General features: G+C 36.3%; 1 protein-coding gene across 3 annotated transcripts in view; it reads right to left on the minus strand.

Annotated features, from left to right (window-relative positions):
- Positions 1 to 18,726, minus strand: part of HIBADH (3-hydroxyisobutyrate dehydrogenase) — a 90,840-nt gene that overhangs the window by 8,563 nt on the left and 63,551 nt on the right. For all 3 annotated transcript variants that reach the window (XM_039862615.1, XM_039862616.1, XM_039862617.1), the window contains exons 5-6: positions 5,641 to 5,774; positions 4,038 to 4,114 (exon numbers count right to left, since the gene is read on the minus strand). In XM_039862615.1, coding sequence (XP_039718549.1) covers positions 4,038 to 4,114; positions 5,641 to 5,774 — 211 coding nt within the window. The remainder of the gene's footprint in view (positions 1 to 4,037; positions 4,115 to 5,640; positions 5,775 to 18,726) is intronic.

Here is an 18,726-nt window from a genome sequence, read left to right on the forward strand (position 1 = left end):
CTTTGCTATAACTGAGGCTTTTAAGGGCCAAAAAAGTTTGTTCACTTTATATTCTCTATAATTATCTATACTATTTAATTTTACGTAAGAAAATGATGTCACTAAACTTGAGATGACTATATCGCAGGAACTACTCTGGAGATGAAACATCTGAGACTTGTCAATTTCAGCCACTCACTCGGTTATTCCCCCATGCTCACACGGATCTGCCATGTGCAGGTGCTGTGCTTAGAGCCAAGGAGACCACAGGCTAAGGGGCTGAGGCTGTGCCTGCCCTCCAGGAGCGAGTGAGCCGGTTGAGACACACACCCAGATACCTTTGACCTGAGGCAGAAGTGCTTCCTCCCTCCCTCTCTCCTCTCCTCATCCATCTGACAAATCTTCATTTAGTGCCTACTGTGTGTCAAGTATGTTCTTAAGATATGGCAATGAGCAGACAAGGCCATCCCCCTTCATGAAGCTTGCATTCTAGTTGGGAAGACAGGCAATAAACAAATAAATATACAGTGCTATCTAGTGAGAAGTGGCATGAAGAAAAAACATTAAAGTACAATTCAATTTGAATACTAACCAATAACTACCATGTATTGAGCACATACTAAATGCCAGAAACTGTTTTTTAAAAGATTTACATGGATTAACTCATTTAACCTTCACAACAACTCTATGGATAGATACTATTATTTTTGTGATTTTATAGATGAGAAAAGCGTAAGTCTATGGCAGAGCTGAAATGCAGGCATCAGCAAGACACCCAAACTCTCACCATCCTGAGTCTCACTGGGTCATGTGGGTAATGAACTTAATAGCCATTCAACCAACATGGTGGCATTTTGTCAGTTTATTAAGAAATTTGGTCAAACTTTTATTACAAACCTTTTGCTATTTCTCTATCTTTTAGGGCGTGCCACTCGGAGGCCTTAGTCATCATCTAATAAAAAGGCAACATCATCTAAGGGCAGTAGCCAAGAACCTAAAATTATTATTGTGGGGAAGTTTTTATCTTAAACAGTCTTTCAGAAGTTCAGCTGTTAAGCTTTTGGTGGAAGAAGACAATATGGTTGTTGCTGGAGGGGCCTGTGACTTGTTAGTAATGCAAATAACTCCTTATACCAATATTTGAAACAACAACAACAACAACAACAAAACGACTCCCAGTGGAACAAAAATAAAAACAAAACAACAAAACTCACATCGTCAGCGTTGTTCCTATGTAACGCACAGGACAAACGCTCTGACGTAAACAGGGCGCTTTCTGCGCCTTAACGCTATGTTCTGAATCCTAACCAGAACCCAGTTAGAAGGCAGGAAGGCCTAATAAAAAAGAACCCAAAAATATATTGTATACCAATATTTTTATGGTTTACTTTTTTATAGCATTTTAAAATTTCATGAACATCCATAAAGACTCACTGTAAAAGATCATAGGGTCAAATAAGAGTTTCTAAACTATAAGATTTTATTCTATTCTACAAAAGAGAAACATCAGTGTTCTGGGAAAAAAACACTGACTTATGAGAATGAAATTAATCAGAAATGATCACTTCATAGGAATAGGTGACTCAATTTGTAAACATTGACATTAATGCTCTAAAAAAATTTCACTTCAGAGTGAACAGAATATAAATGTGGCTGAACCACTCTGATACTGTACTACTTTGTGGGAATTTACTACTTGGGAATTTATGCTTGCTGATGCCAATTTTCTCTTTCACCTTGTAAAGCTCAATAAATTGTGGCCGCTCTCTATACTCTATTAGAGAACAATCCTGTCATTTTAAACCATGTCTGTAAACCATGAAGAAAAGACAATAGCGGAAGCAATCATTTTTAGGACTTTCAAACCACTGAGAATCTTTATCAGATACACTGATAAAAGCCTAATGTTATGAAAATAAGCAATTCACTAAAACAATCTGAAGCACAAGAAATGTATAAATCATTGTAACAGTTAAATAAAACTAGTGAGTTCCTGCTTTGTGTTCAGACATTTTATTATAGATAGATATAGATATATAGACATAGATATGGATATCAGGAACAGTAATGTATATAGTTTTTTAAAAATTAAACATTTTTTAAAAATTAAACATTTAAAAGTTTCATATTTCTAAATACTGTTATCATAGTGATTCAAGGCCAACAATAAGAGAACATCTATGTATTGCTTCTGCTTTTAACATATCTATTTAGAATTTATCACTTTTCATTTTCTCTTTGATAAACCTACTCTAGCAACCAATGTATACTCTTCATTGTATACATTTTATTCATTTGATTCAACCGATTTTCATACTATTCTTTATTAGCTGGTATTTGAAGTTGGACTTTCACAAGCATTTATCATACAAAAAAACTTCATTTTAGAATGGCAAATGCTCATCCAATAAGAGTTTTGCTAGAAAAACTATTTGAGAAATGCCAGAGGATGCATCGCTATACCTAAGGAGCATCCTGATCCAGTGATGCTCAAGGTAAGAAGCAGAATATAAAATAAACTGGCAAAAATAATGAGGGAAATTTCAGTTTAACATGAACTGGGTTCATCTAGGCTTTCACTTTTTTACTATATATTCTTTTATATCCAGAAAAATGAAAATAAAATTCTAAAGATGCACATGTGTACTAATGCTCTAATCCTACTGTCAACACCAATTAATTCTTTATGCAATTTTGGTTCCAGAAATTTACATTTTCTTCTTCTATGAAATTAGTCTAGAGGATGGACATGAAAACAAGTTACTAGTAACCAGTGTTTCAATTATGATAAGTGACCCATAGCCTAAAATTGGCTACAATACAGACAGAACACTGAACAGCTTCCTACATATATATATACAACAGTTTTCTTTAAAGCTTTGTACAGATATGCTAAGCTTACCATTGTACGGCCATTCAATTTTAAAATGTAAATGGTACAGGATATTGATAAACCAATTAGCACTGATGCAAAGCAAATTCCTCTTTTATCTCAATTACAACATGACAACTTAATAGGTCAAGATAGTTTAACATCTGAGACAAGGGCAATTCAATAAAACAACAGCATCTTGATATGGTAATTAAGAGGAAATGTGAATCCATTACTGTGTTTTAAAAAATATCCCAAGTACTTTGGCTCTTTTCATTGCATTTATTAGAAGCTGTGATATGAAACACTACTTTTATTTGTGACATATTTGCTAAGGAGTTTTGGAAAGTGTGAAAAAAAACCCAAAAAAACCCCGAATAAAACATATTGCTCATTAAACATTTTCTAAAGAAAGAACTATATATTTATTACATTCGTGAACTAAAAAACATTTAAAAAATAATTAGGTGATTAATCATATTTAGCATTCCTAACACCAAAAATTAAAGGTTAAAATGAAGACACTGACCTTAAGCATTCTAAAGGATTATCATCATCATAGGAAAAACAAAACTCCTGAAACAGTTTAAGCAAAGTATGAATGTCATTTTATTTTAATGAAAAAATTTGTCCTAATGTAAAGTGACACAACCACAGGCAAGTTAAAATGAAGTTAAGCAGATGAGTTGCAGCTGTATGAATGCCATCCAGCTTATCCACGGAATAAGCAACCAAGAGCCCTTTTAGTGTAGATTTTGGGGACTATATTTTAAATAGATACATAAAACCAGTCATGTGGTAGCATAACACTTGAATTCTCTATATGTTAAAACCATGTTTTACACAAATTTGTCCTACACCACCAAAGTATGTTTAAATTTTATAGTAAAGCCTTCCTTGCATTTCGACATAATAGAACAAATGGAGCTCCCACATAAAAAGGATAATGTAACTTCCAACACACGGCGCAGCACACTTTATGGCCGTGGCAGAGAACGCTCGTGCTCTCCAGGGTCCTATTGGTCGTCAAATAAGCAAAGTCTATTAAAGTCCAATAATGAAGTACTTTCAAAATGTTCCTGGATCAACTCATTTATCTCTCATGAACATTTTTCTCAACATCAGAAAATCAAATAGGAAAGCCCATAAAAATTGTTAGTAGGTGAAAATGTACTATTCAACAAACCTGATTCCAAGATTCATAGCTTCAGCGGTTCCGATCATACTAATGGCTAACAGCATGTTGTTGCAGATCTTTGCAGCCTGAAAGTAAAATGAGTATATTAAATATCTTTATTTTCAAGTTATAACTTCTAGGAAATTTTTCTCTTCGCCCAATTCCACATGCTTCTTTCTAAAAGTAAGAGCATTCGACAGGTGATTCTCTCAAATGGGGACAGGCACATGGTGCCGCACGATTCCCTGAGCCGACCGTGCCCTCCCAGGCAGGTGCTGGGCTGGGTGGGAGGGTTCTGCCATCAGGCAAGAACCCCGCAGTGGTGGCCCGGCTCCTGTGGGCTCTGCACCACAGAGAAGTCCCCATGATCTACATGACATGACCGCTCTTTAAGGGAAGGTGTTCACGTTCTAATTGGGTGAAGAAAAACACTGAATAAAGAGGCGGCAAACAAACAACAACAATTAAGTGGTAAATTAAGAGAAACAAGATCCAGAGGAACTGGAACCTGAGACTATTTCTCAAAGGCCAGGCAGATTTAAATAGGCAAGAGAGAGAAAGGAGGAGAGCAGGGGAAAAAGTAAATATATAAGAGGGATTACATACATAAGAGCACGACATGTTCTTGAGAACAGTAAGAAAACTGACTCAGGCATGTATTTTAAGAAATGGTGAGAAATTTGATAGTTAAGACTGAGGCAAGAGCTATGAAAGGTAAGGAGGGTAGAGAGTTAAAATTTGACATGATAGGAAATAAGGATCTATTCAAAGTTTCAGAATGGGGATGATATGAGCATCTTGATGAAGTTGGTCTTGGTTACAGTGTTGGGCAGAGTGGTGAACCTGGCATCCAGAGACCCATGAGGCCCTCTGAGCAGTAAACGAGGTATGAGATAATAAGGGAAAGACTGGATGAGGTAATGTGTGGAATGGACAAGACAGTCAACAAGGAGAGCCACTGAAGCAAAATCTATAGAACCTGGAGACTGACTGGACACGGGAATGGAGACAACAGACACAGCTAAGATAACACCAAAGTCTTAAATAAGATCAAGAGGGTACCAGTGACCAGGACAAAGCGTTAAGCGGAGTGAGTGTGAGTGGGTGTGTATTGGGTGGAAAGAGGACAACTAGTTTGATTTCAGAGTTCTGAACTGTCATTTATCTCTGACTAGAAAGTTGACATATTTCTAAATGAAGATTATTTCATTTTCAAGAAAAAAGATTAAAGTACATAGATTACTTCTACCTGACGGTACTGCTGATAGAACTGTAGCAATTACAAAATTAAAAGGCTGATGAGAGCAACTCAGTCATGAGCACTACAAATAGCAGTATTAAGGATGATTTCAGTGGTCACTGGGATGATGTCAAAATCTGGATGATGGCATTTGATATCTTTTTAAAATAAGTTAATTGGTTGATGTCTGCTTAATTCCAACAGAAATGAAGGAAAATTAATTTATTCCAAATTAATTTAAGAGAATCTGAGCAAACAAAGAATCCATTGATTGAAGAGAGTAAGGAGAAATAAGAATATGGTCAGGAAAGAGAAATGAACATGAGCTGACTTTCCATCATCAAGTCAGGGTCATTAGTGTGGAGTTATTACCTGCCCTGTCCCAACAGCTCCACAATACACCACGTTGGAGCCCATGCAGCCCAGCAACTGTTGGGCAGCAGCAAATTCATCTTCGACTCCTCCCACCATAAACGTGAGGTTCCCAGACCGAGCAGCTCCCACACCTAAATGGTTTGGGGGTAAAGGGATAGTAAATTAGAGAAAATCCCCAAACCAAATGAAAACATCTTGCTTCCAAATTACATTTATGTCAGGCATGTTTAAGTTACTCTAAGTATCTCCTGGAAGTATCATGCAGGTTAATCATAAACTAAAAGAGACACACAGATTCTGTCGAACTCTCAATTCACCTTAAAATATTTTAGCACAATCATGGCATGACAAATACGGGAATTTGGAGTGTGAATTTTATTTTCCCATGCATCTCTTACTCTCCTAAGGAACCTATTCAGTAATAGAAAGTATATGAAAAAGGTCACCTGTGTCCTGCCCAGCACAGGGACAAGCGGAGGGGTCTACTGCCTGGGGTCTCTGGCTCACCTGCTTGCTCTCTGCATGCTGTCTACAGATGAGACCTACGGAGAGAGAGACCTGGCTCTTTCTCCGATAAACAAGTAGGCATTTCTCTAAGAGTCTTTTTAAGGTAAAGAAAATGGTTGCTCATTTAGACTGATTATTCTGATGTACACTTTCCAATATTATCTGATTTCTCTTTTCCCTCCTGCTACCTATCTTTTGGGCAATTCATTCTTACTGATACGAGCAGGAAGAAGAAATAAGCTCTGACAATGCTCTGGCCACTCCTTAGTATCCTTTAACAAAGATCTGATGCATGTTCATTAATTGAAATGACTGAAGAAACTTCTATTTTAGCACAGAAAATATGGCCTAGACTTGTCCTAAAAAAGGGGGGAAGCTTCATTCATCTAAATTTTTATTAACTATAAAACAAAACCAAGAGTAGTAGTACTGTTTTTAGTATTCGAGAAATCTTAATTCATAATTTTCAAGTTAAGTTTTGTTATTCAAAACCAGGAGAGTATGTGGAAGAGCTATATTAATAGAATTTTTGCTTTTACAACTTATTTTATAGTACAGCTAGGAATAAAGAAACCCTAATTGTCTGTACTATGTATCAAATCTGGCCATTAGAATAGAAAGCTGCAAGTAATGGCCTACTTTTGAATTTAATTTACTCAATAAAATATATAGTTTTTATACATAAAAAGCCCAAGCGAGGAGAGCCCTATTTCATTCAAATTGTGAATATTGTGCAATTGCCAAATCAAGTAGCCTTTCTATTTCACAGTTCATGCTATTTTTAACTAATTATTAAAAGCAAAAGAAGTCAGCAGTATGGTAGCCAAACAATTTTGGAAGAGGGAGGGCCCACATGTTGTGAAAGCCTGGGATGTTCACATGTATGGTTAAATTACATTATCTCATAATATCAGACACACTTTGGAATTGATTATGTACAAAAAGCCAATTATGACAAATGCTTTTAATTAGCCAATCTGTGTCATTTGAACATTCTGATAATGTTGAAGTGTAAGTGACAGTTATTTTCTTAGTTTCCAATTTACTTCACCAAGGCGGTAGATCATTAACGTTTCACAATTATTTTTCTCAATTTCTATGGCCACTTTCATTCAAACCACATAAGCGCCTTTACTTTTCTAATCCTGTTGATCTGACTTAAAGAAATTAAGTAGACAATTTAAGTCAAAGCTTACAAACAATTCCAGCACTATCCACCACAGGTCAACGGCTTTGTATCCAGATTACAGACTGCTGCTAAATAGCAGTCTCTAATAAATAGTCATTTATGGAAGGAAAAATTAGTGCTGACAATGGTTCTCAGCTGGTTAGTCTCAGGTATACTTTCTCACTCGTTCAAACACCTATTTCAAAATGAAGGAATAAGTTACTTAAGCAAAAGAAGACCACAAAAGAAAAAATAATTCATCTTTTAATTCAGAGCTTCCTGGTATTTCCACTCTTTGTTGCTCTCAGTGTGGTGGTATTAATTATTTCTGTCTTTATCATAAGCTACATTCCAATGTAAGGGCCTGACTGACCCGGGTAACTCTAGAGTTCTGTATTCCTTGAGACCAAACCTAGTTCATGTTTCTATACAGATTCCTCTAACCGTATAACATTATCAAGCCTAGTCCCACTGCAAAGGCAAAATCAAGACCTAAATTATCCTAAAATAAATGTAACCATTTGAGCTTAGAAAATAACATCCAGAAAACTGAAACTCTAAAGCTGTGTAGACATCTTATGGATTTCTGATGTTGTATACATTTTTATGTCTGTCAATAATAAACAATAAATAAAGAAATTTATTACACTGCCATGCCATTTTAATTCAAGTCCACTTCCCAAAATCGAAGAACACGAACTATACACTCAGGCAGCTGCTAGAATATTGAGAGATGTATTTTTTCCTTATATTTTAGTAATTGTATATACAAAACCAAAATATATCCAGTGCTTAATTCTATTACTCTATTTACTGCACCTTATTAAAACCTTTGATTTCTTCCCTTATTCCTCCCTCACACGATAAGCTCTTACAAGGTCAGCATTGGGATCTTGTTTATGTCAGCATTCCCATTAGCTGTCATGGTACATGACACACCCAACAGATGGTTGTTCAGTAAGAAAATTTATCAGCATGGTAGGAGTAAGGGATCCAGAGATGAAGTATCTGGTTTGGGGGATGTGTCACTTGCTGGCTGTTATTATAAACAAATTACTTAACTTTTCTGAGTCTCAGTGTACAAAGTGGAGAAAGCATTACTAACTACTTCATAGAGCGGCTGTAAATATATGAACATATGCTGTAAAATATCAAATGCCATTTAAATGTAAGGTCTTACCACTTTATAACTTGAGTTTGTGAACTGCGACTTTTATCTTTACCTATATAATATCTTGAGTCCTTTCTTATTTAGTTATCTAAGCCGTTGTCTTCTCAAGGATAATTTTAGCCTCTCCAGCTAAATATCAGTTGGCTTGAGCTGAACCAGGCCAGCCCAGATTAAGAAATACCAAAGTGGTCCATAGCCAACAATGTTAAGATGACAGAGAAGACCTCTTGTATAATCTTTCAATGGCAGCATAGTGTATGGGAAAGGGACAAGAATTTTGCATTTCTCTGGTTTTATTCATTCAACAAAATTAACCTACTAAGAATCGAGCCCTGTGGTAAGCTGAAGTCCCTGCTTGCAGGAAGTTACACAACTGTGACCCCATCGTTTCTCTCTTTACCCATCACCACCACCCTGTACTGAGCCATCACTAGCTCTCACCTGGATTATGGCAATAGCCTCCTACTTGGTCTCTTTTCAGATCTTGCCTCCACAGTCTATTCTCCATACAGCAGCCAAAGGATCCTTTTAAAACATAAATCTACTTCATGTTTCTTCTCTATTCTCAAGCCTCTAAGAGCTTCCCATCCCCTGAGTATAAAATCCAAAGTCCTACAAAGCCCTGTATGATGTGGCCCTTGGCTGCCTCTCCTAGCTCATTTCATTTCGGTCCCTTCCTCACTGCTTTCCAGCCACCCTGGCCTCCTTGCTGTTCCTGAAACAGGTCAAGTACATTCTCATCTCAAAGCCTTGCACTTGCTGTTCCTTTTGCCTGAAACATTCTTTCCCTATATATTCGGGATTTGTTTCCTTCACTTCATTCAGGTTTCTTCTCAAAATTCATCTCTTCAGGGAGGCTTTCCCTGACCAATCTAACAATCTAAAATGTCACCCTATCTCCTATTCCTGCTTTAATTTTATTCACAGCACTTATCATCTAACACCTGTTTAATGCAACGCCTGTATTTATTTGTTTCTGGTCTGTATTCCCCAAGTGAAAATGAGCTCCATGAGAGCAGTGACTCTGTTGGCTCCTTCGCCCTATATTCACAGTTTCTGGTACATAAGAGATGTTCAGTAAGTACAGTACTTGTTCAAAGAGAGAGAAGGAGGCAATGATGGAGGGAAGAGCAAAGAAATGAATGACTACCATGCTGTGCAATAGCTGCTCTCATAGAGATACACACAAGATGCCAAGAATTACAGACAAAGCAGTTGTCATTCTAACAAGTCATTCAGTGCTCCTTGATCTAGTTTTTTTTTAAATCTATAAAGTGAGATGATTAAACAAAATTATCATTTAGTTATTTTTAAGCTTTTGAAAGTCTATAATTTAGGATTTTCAAGTTTACCTATATCTACTTTCCCACATTTATCGTAGTAATACACAAAACCAAGGCATATTTCATTTTATATAAATAATACAAAAATAGTTCCAAATTAGGGAACAAATCAGAAAATAAATCTTCTCCTGTAATCACATTAATTAAATCTAACAATCCTAAACACGTGTGGTTGTCTTAAATGCTTTGTCTAACACTTTGCTGTGATAATGTCTCCAGTGTTTCTCTCCCATGACCCTAGAATCAGAAAAACTGAACACATTTGTACAAATGAAAAGGCAAATGCCCAAACCATTCTAAATGGGTGGCTGACTACCTACCCTGCTTTTAAAGTAACAGACAGCTATCATTTCTCTTGGTAGTCTGTTTTGATTTCAATCAACCTCATAGTAAAGAAGCACTTCAAATCTAAGTCTTCAAGTCAGCAACCCTTCTTTTTTTTAAAAAAAAAAATTATCATAGAGAGCCTCCATTACCCGAAACTACCTTCTTTCTTTCCTTCCACTCCTACTTAAGAGTTGACATCAAAATCTGACCATTTGAAATCCACTTTTCATTGGTTCTCAAGCCTGAATGAGAAAAGAAAACAGTCCCTGCCCCTCAGGAGTCAGAAAGAAGCTGTTGTTGTGTGAGCATGGCGGGGTGTGGTGTGTGTGTGTGTGTGTGTGTGTGTGAAGCAATAAGACAAATACGCAATTATAAATAATAGAAGACAGATGCATTCTACAGGAGAGGAATAGTCTTGCAAAGTTTCAAAGAGGAAAATATTATCAACAAGAATCTACTGAGTGCCCTTAACAATTTGCTAGATCTTTGTGCTAGGTGCAAAGATTCAAGGAGTAGGCATATTTTCTGAATCAAAAATCAGGGCCTAGTTTCTGGTATCAGGAGGTTATCTGAAATATAACTATTCCAGAAAGTCCAAAATATAAAGTGATAGTAAGTATAAAATACAGTCTTTGTCCTCAAAAGTTCTAAAATATAATTAGGGAAAAGAGAGAGATGTAGTCATAAGTGAAGTAAATGCCAAAAGGTAGCTTCATAATATCATGTGTCAGCTGGATGAAGACAAATAGCCACCAAATCCTGATTCTCTCTTTCCTTTCATTTTTCAGCCTCCATCATTGAAAGAATAATGAATTCTCAGAAAGAGAAAGGGTGAAAAAGGAACCAAGAAACTGAGAGTACTGGTCTTGCTGACGACTGTAGATAGGCTTGTGAAAATTTTGATAATATTGGCATTCTGAATCTGTTTGCAAACTGCATTCACAGCAGTTTAAAATAACATAAACTGAGCAAATAATTTTGTATGTTTCATATACAAATACTTAGTTCTGCCTGTTATCTAAATGCACATAATGCTCTACCTCTCTTCACAACAGATTTGAGTTTGCTTATTAGAAAAAAACAATCAGAAAAGTGAAAATTGGAATTAAGAACAATGCAAATGAAACCATGAGATTTGACAATAAATTTCAAATATAGATCTGAGTAACTCAGAAGCCTCGGCAAATACTATTTGGGAGAGCAGCCTCAAGCAAAACATAACTTTTCCTTGAACTAAGTTACATGTTTAAAAAAATTCTCATTTGGAACTTTACGCAGGATACAGTAAATAAAGTAATGGACAACGTTCTTCATATTTTTACATCAAAAGCAGTGATATTTTTTTCAATGTACATTGAGTTAAAACTCAGTTTTTGCTTTATATCCTTTTCTGGCTAATCTTAGCTTTGTGCCTGTAATACAGGTCAATATTAACATTATCACTTCATTCTAATATTTATGTTTATTGGTCTCTCAATCTTGGCATTTTTATTTGATATAAGAACCAAAACAGGCTGAAGTCTCAAATTATACATCAACAGGAGCGTGACCGGCAGCTGAAGACATTATTCACTATTACCATTTCTAGACAGTCTCACGGTTCCTATTTTTTTTTTCCATTAAGAAAAGGATATTCTTTCTAAAGTACTTGCGTGTTTATGTTTCAGCAAAAAAGAACTACACCACTCACTGTATCTTTCCTTTTGTCTTGCGTTGTTGGAAGCAGTAACTTCCTCTTCTATCTCCTTGTATGGTTTCTGATTTAATTTTTATTTTTCTTGCAACAAAAGCCACTATGCTATGCATACTGAAAACACTTTACAGGGGCTGGAATGTGCAATGATTCTTCATACATCCATGCCTTTCCTGGGCCGTCCCCCCATATTAAATTTCCTTCCTTCCTTCTTTGCCTGGCTAACTCCTGCTTATCTTTCAGGACTCAACTCATGTCAACTCTGAAAAGCAGTTCATGATCATGACTCCCTTCCTCTATTCCTACAACATTCCCAGCGCTATCTCTAATAAAGCACTAACACTACTCTCTAATCAATGGCTTTTCTGGTGTGTTTTGTTAAAATCCTCTGGGCATGAGCTGTTTGAATCTTAGCACCCAGCATATAGTACATGTCTGATAAATGTTCATTGTCTTTTTAGAAAGTAGGCAGAGAAGAAATCAATGATTAATAAAATGACCAAGAATATTAATTAAGACTAAGTTAGACAATGTTCCCTAGCTTATCAAAAAAGCTCAACTTGGGAGTGGCATGATCGTCCACATGTGATAATGGCATTTTCACTAATGGCTGCATAAACATGCACGAGCATAAGTGCACATGTATAAGGACATTATTATGAAGACTTTAAAAATGAAGAACATGTGATGTGAGTTAAGAGACCTGGAGTGAAGGTCACGCCACATGGACAAATTATAACACCTCTCCATCTGAAAATGGTGATAAAAACACTTGCCAACCTTCATGCACTGTTGGTGGGATTGCAGACTGGTACAACTACTACAGAAAACAGTGTGGAGGGTCCTCAAAAAATTAAAAATAAAACTACCTTACGACCCAGCAATTCTACTTCTGGGTATTTATCTGAAAAAAAAACAAAACAAAACCAAAACACTAATTCAAAAAGATATACGCCTTCCTATGTTCACTGCAGTGCTATTCACAATAGCCAAGATATAGAAGCAACCTAAGTGCCCATAAATAGACGACTGGATAAAGAAGATGTGGTTCATATATACAATGGAATATTACTCAGCTATATTAAAAAAATAAAATAAAAAAACAAACAAAAAACCCTTATCATTTGCAATGACATGGATGATACCTAGAGGATACTACGCTAAGTGAAACAAAGACAAATATCATGTGATTTCAATTATATGTAGAATCTAAAGAACAAAATAAACGACAAATGAAACGGAAACAGACTCACAGATACAAAAAACAGACTGGTGACTGCCAGCTGGGAAGGGGGTTGGTAGGCTGGGTGACAAAGGTGAAAGGATTAAGAAGTACAAATTGGTAGTTACAAAATATTCACAGAGATGTAGAGTACAGCAAAGGGAATATAGTCAATAATATTGTAATAACTATGAATAGTGTCAGGTGGGTACTAGACTAATCGGGGGACCACTTCATAAATTATATACATGTTTAACCCTTACGCTGTACACCTAAGATTAATATAAAATACTGAATATTAATTCTAATTGAAAAATAAAAGTTAAAAAATAAATTAGGCACAGAAAAATAAGTAAATAAAAGCTGATCACAGAATCCATACAGAACTGATTATTACTGTATTTGAATGGGAAGTGCCTGCGAAGTTCTCACAGAGCTTACTACATAATAAAAAAACCAACCAATTTTGGGGGAAAAAAGAGAAAAGCTTGCCATACTTACTTTGCAGCTTAAATGAAAGAATACATTGGAAAGATAGTTTTAAACAGTTATTATAAAATGTTATAAAAATTTAAATAAAACAAGTAAATCTACTTAGTTTGAACGTGTCAAAGTCTTTGGCCTAACAGTAGCAAAGAACTGAAATTTGGAATTCAGTCTGAGAAGCTGAACCAAGAGTTGTGACAGAAAAACTATTATGCGAGTGTTGATAACTTGGAATAAACCATTTAAAAGTCACAAATAAGGAGATCATTTTTAATTCCCTGACTATTGGAAAGAGGTCTTTGAATCCAGAGAGGAGAGAGATGGAAATCTAAAAAGTATAATCAAATTAGATATGTCTTTAATACTGTAAAAATCCTGCCACCAAAGCACTCTCATTGATATATAGCAAAACGCAGTAAATCACTTCATTTACTCAAAGGAACTTAAATGTTTTAACCAGTCTGCCATCAAAAGAGATCAAGAAGAGGACCAATGGGACTTGGGCAGCAATGTGAGCTGTCTTTAAAATGCAATTGTTCTAATCATTTTCTACAGATGCAGCCTCACAAGGGGCTGCTGTCACAGGGACCATTTACGACTTGTTATGGTGTCTCTATTGTTTACTAGCGACATTCGCTGAAAAAGGCGACAGCTGGGACAGAAAGCTGCTACTCAACGAACAATATAATCCCGTGAAAGTAATCAACAAATTTAAGGGTGTTAATTAACTTTACACTTTATCATGTTCAATTAGTTGTCCTTTCTAGAAAAGATTGCCGTGCACAATCAGTTTAGAGCGTGCCATGTTTGATTTGTAAGTGATCACTGTTTCTGTTTCAGAGTCCATGTCAGATGTTCTCTTGGGTTTTGGTGACACAGATGAATGGCTCTGCACATGTTAGGGGGTGATCTAGTTTAACATAAGCCAGAATAACATAACCCCTTGTTAACACTATTTCTGGTATTATTCAAGCTAGAAACAGAAAAGCAAAAACACTCACAGCACTATTCTGGAGTCAGATAAACAAAGTTGTTAGTTTTTCCTGAACGAAACACAGACACAAATACATGGAGAAATAAGCAATTTTTCATCATTATTTTTCAAAGTAAGACTTGTCTTTCGGGGGCATGTTTGGGATCATTTCCTCCCAGCAAGATCTCGAAGCCCTGCTACATTATACACAGAGCACCACTGCATCCTCAGACTTTACATAATGCAGATAGCCTTTTCCATGGCAGGTGAACAAATGCTACGGATGTGTTGTTAAGCATTGGCTGGTGTTAAATTCTAGAATGTGACTTTTAAATCCAGAAGCTATATTTTGTACTTGTGGAAAATCTGCAGGGAAGCATATTAATCTATGAATGCAACGTGCCTTTTCTCCTACCTTTAATGCACCTGTTCCTACTAATAAGACAGGGAAAAGCTCATGATGGAGTGACAATATATTCAGTATTGCATTTTAATGAAAGTCACTACAGTTCCTCTGAATTGACAGAGCTTTGCATCAAAATATTTCATACGTCATTGATGAGGTGAACAAAACCTGAACTAAGGTTTGGCAAGAGGTGTGTATCTTTAAGAAAACAAAAGCAAGGGATATGCATCTATCTCTTAAAACACGCACATACACACACACACAACCCACCGACATAGGATTTTGAAACATCTTCATAAAAGCTATACCTTGCTCTTCTAGACTGTTTCCTGCATATTACAAATTAAACACATATAAAAAAAAACTACAGCTATTTAACTAGTTATACACAAGGACAAAGCTGAACTTCTTCAAAATAGAAAAGTTGTTAACTCTGAAAGCTAATAATGTCCTAAGTTAAATATTAAAGAAGGAAATTATAGGTTATATCTGAAACAGCTGAAACCACAATACACAGCAGCAGAAAACATTAGTTTTCTGCAAAAGATCTGCAGGGAGAAGGGAAGCGGTCGATAGATCCTTAAATTGGAAGCAATAGCCGTTCTTCTATCCCAAGTTGGCAGCTGCTACATTTGCAGACCTGGTTCATTATTTACCCATAATGACCATCAAGCTGCAGTCAAAGTCAGATCACAACAACTGTCAGCAGCTCTTTTAATTAGCCTTGTTTGAATTCAGATAAATATCACAATAGACCTACTTGTGCTGAAAGAGCAGCAGCACGTTCGGCCTGGAGCTGGGCTGGCTTGAGGAAACCCGTGGAACAGAAATGCAGAGTGGGGTGCGGAAGGGTGGGGGGCCTCAGAGAATGAAATGGTTTGCTTTCATTTTGAAAATCCCTTTAAAAAATTCTCTGACATTCACCCAAGATTAAGATGGTGCAGAAAACTGTACTGCAGTGAATCTCTCGGCTCCTGAAAGCGGAGTATTTGGAGCCCAAGGGAAAAGTTAACACCTTTGGAGAATGTGATTTTCAAAACTCTGCCTTGTAGGTCCTGTATCTTTCAGCTTTAAAAGTCATTTGTAAAAGCCAAATAAGAAATCTTGCATTAAGTAGCTTGCAACCTTAATGTCCTGTTTGACTTTGTTTAGAAGTTGCATAATTTGGAAAATCTTTCTGTAACAGGAATCAGATATTTTTCTATACATTCTTTGTATTCAGTATTAATCACAAAGTAAAACCTGGCTAGAACCAAATTCTGCATAGTCTAATCACTTGCATATTCCACCCCACTCTGTGGTTTTTCTCCTAGTTTGCTTGAGAAGAAAAACAAGTGCAATAATCACCTGCCCTCTGTTCTATAAAGAATTGATTATTCACATCTATTCTAACTTTGGGAGTAGGTAAAAAGAAGGGTAGAGAATAAGGAGGAATAAGAAAAGGCAAGATGATAACCTGGCAGCCAATCAGAGTAACTGAGGACAGCAAGAAATTAAAGAGTAAGAGAAAGCTATGCTAATAGGTTACACTCGGCTAACCAGGAGTCATCTCTGGGAACCACTCAGGAATCCCCTGAGAATCTGGACTCGACTGTGCGGACGGGCACAGTTGAAGAGGGAGCACTTCCGCATGTAAGCTGGACTTCCTCTACTCTGCCATCCTTTCTGGGCCCTCGGCTATTACACAGCCTTTGGCAACCATTTCTGATGTTGCGCAACATAACACTGAGAAAGAGTAACTAACCAGGTTTGCGTGAGGATCAAGGACACAATACTGTTTACACAGAGCTTGGATCCCACTTACTACTTCCTTCTTGAGTAGAAAAACACTCCTATACAGGAAGTAATAAAAAATTATTATATTTGTGGTCAACTTCAAGTACTAAAACCTGTGGAATAAAACTTTTACAAAGTGCTATGAGACCAAATATGTGATAAAGACAACTACTGAATGTTGGCGATGTAAATGGGGAGAACTCTTCATCTGGTTTCAGAATCACAGCAGAAAGGAATATTTCCTGCCCTACTTTTTTTTTTAAAAAGTAAAACATAAGCCCTATGACAGCCTTCTCCCTCCTTACCCCTTAACACAACCTACCTCCTGCCTGCATGCTCAGCCAACAGCTACAACTTGTTCAGTGTGCTGAGCACAAAGAGAGCAGTCAGCTCGTCAGTCCAAGTCTAGACTCTGGCTCAATGTACATGAATCAGAATTTATTCTGCAAGAATACCGAAGAAAACCTCATACTCATTACGACGGCTACTACAAGACATGATGAAATACAACAATTATTAGCAAGAATGTGAGAAATTAGAATCCTTGTATACTGTTGGTGGGAATGTAATGTGGCAGGGCCTCTATGGAAAACAGTATGGCAGCTCCTCAAAAAATTAAAAATAGAATCACCATATTATCTAGCAATTCTACTTCTGGGTATATACCCAAAGGAATTGAAAGCAGGGTCTTGAAAAGATATTTGTACACCAATGTTCATAGCGGCACTATTCACAATAGCCAAGAGGTGGAAGCAACCCAAATGTCCACTGATAAATGAATGGATAAAGAAAATATGATATACACATACAACAAAATATTCTTTAGACTTGAAAAAGGAAATTCTAACACATGCTACAACATGGAATCTTGAAGACATCATGCTAGGTAAAATAAAGTCAGTCACAAAAAGACAAATGCTACATAATTCCACTTACAGGACGTACCCAGAATAGTCAAAATCATACAGTAGAATGATGGCTGCCAGGGGCGGGAAGGAGAGGAGAATAGGGAGTTACTGTTTAATGGGCAAAGAATTTCACTTCACACGATGAAGAGTCCTGGAGATGGATGGCGGTGCTAGCTGCACAAAAATGTGACTGTACTACTGCTGACCTACTACTGAACTGCATGCTTAAAAAAGGTTAAAACAATATAATTTATATTGTGTATTTTACCAAATTAAAAAATGATTTTAAAAGAAAACCAAAGAAAAAACAATTTTTTGTTATAGTATTCTTTTTCTCACACATAGAAGACCAGACGCTGTTAATTTTTAATATACTGATGTTTAATTACAATGAATTTTACAAATCCATAATGCAGTTATTTAAAGAAAAGGATTGAGAAAAGCCTTATTAGTCTTTTGTTAAACAAATTATATTATGTATTTATTCTTTTTATTGAATTATAACTGACATACAATATTATATCGAGTTTCAGGTAAATGACATAGTGATTTGATATTTTTATACACTATCAAATGATCACCATAAGTCTAGTTACCATCTGTCACCATACAAAGTTATTACAAAATTACTGACTATACACCCTGTGCTGTACATTACATCCTGTGACTTATTCATTTTATAACTGGAAATTTGTACTTCTTAACTCTCTTTATCTATTTCACCCACCCTCCCATCCGCTGCCCAACTGGCCACCATCAGTTTGTTCTCTGTATCTATGAGTTTGTTTGCGCTTTGTTTGTTCATTTGTTTGTTAGATTCCACATATAAGAGAAATAATATGTGTTGTCTTTGTCTTTTTTAACCTAGCATAATACCCTCTAGGTCCATCTATGTTGTTGCAAATGTAAGGTTTTGTTCTTTTTTATGGCCAAATAATATTCCATCATATATGTGTACCACATCTTCTTTACCAATCGTCTATGATGGACACTTACGTTGCTTCCGTATCTTGGATTTCTTTGTACGAATACCCAGAAGTGGGATTACTAGGCCATATGGTAGTTCTATTTTTAATTTTTTGAGGACCCTCCATAGCGGCTGT

The sequence above is a fragment of the Pteropus medius genome, unplaced genomic scaffold (genome assembly GCF_902729225.1).
Source record: "Pteropus medius unplaced genomic scaffold, Ma_sr-lr_union100, whole genome shotgun sequence".
In the NCBI taxonomy this organism is placed as follows: Eukaryota; Metazoa; Chordata; class Mammalia; order Chiroptera; family Pteropodidae; genus Pteropus; species Pteropus medius.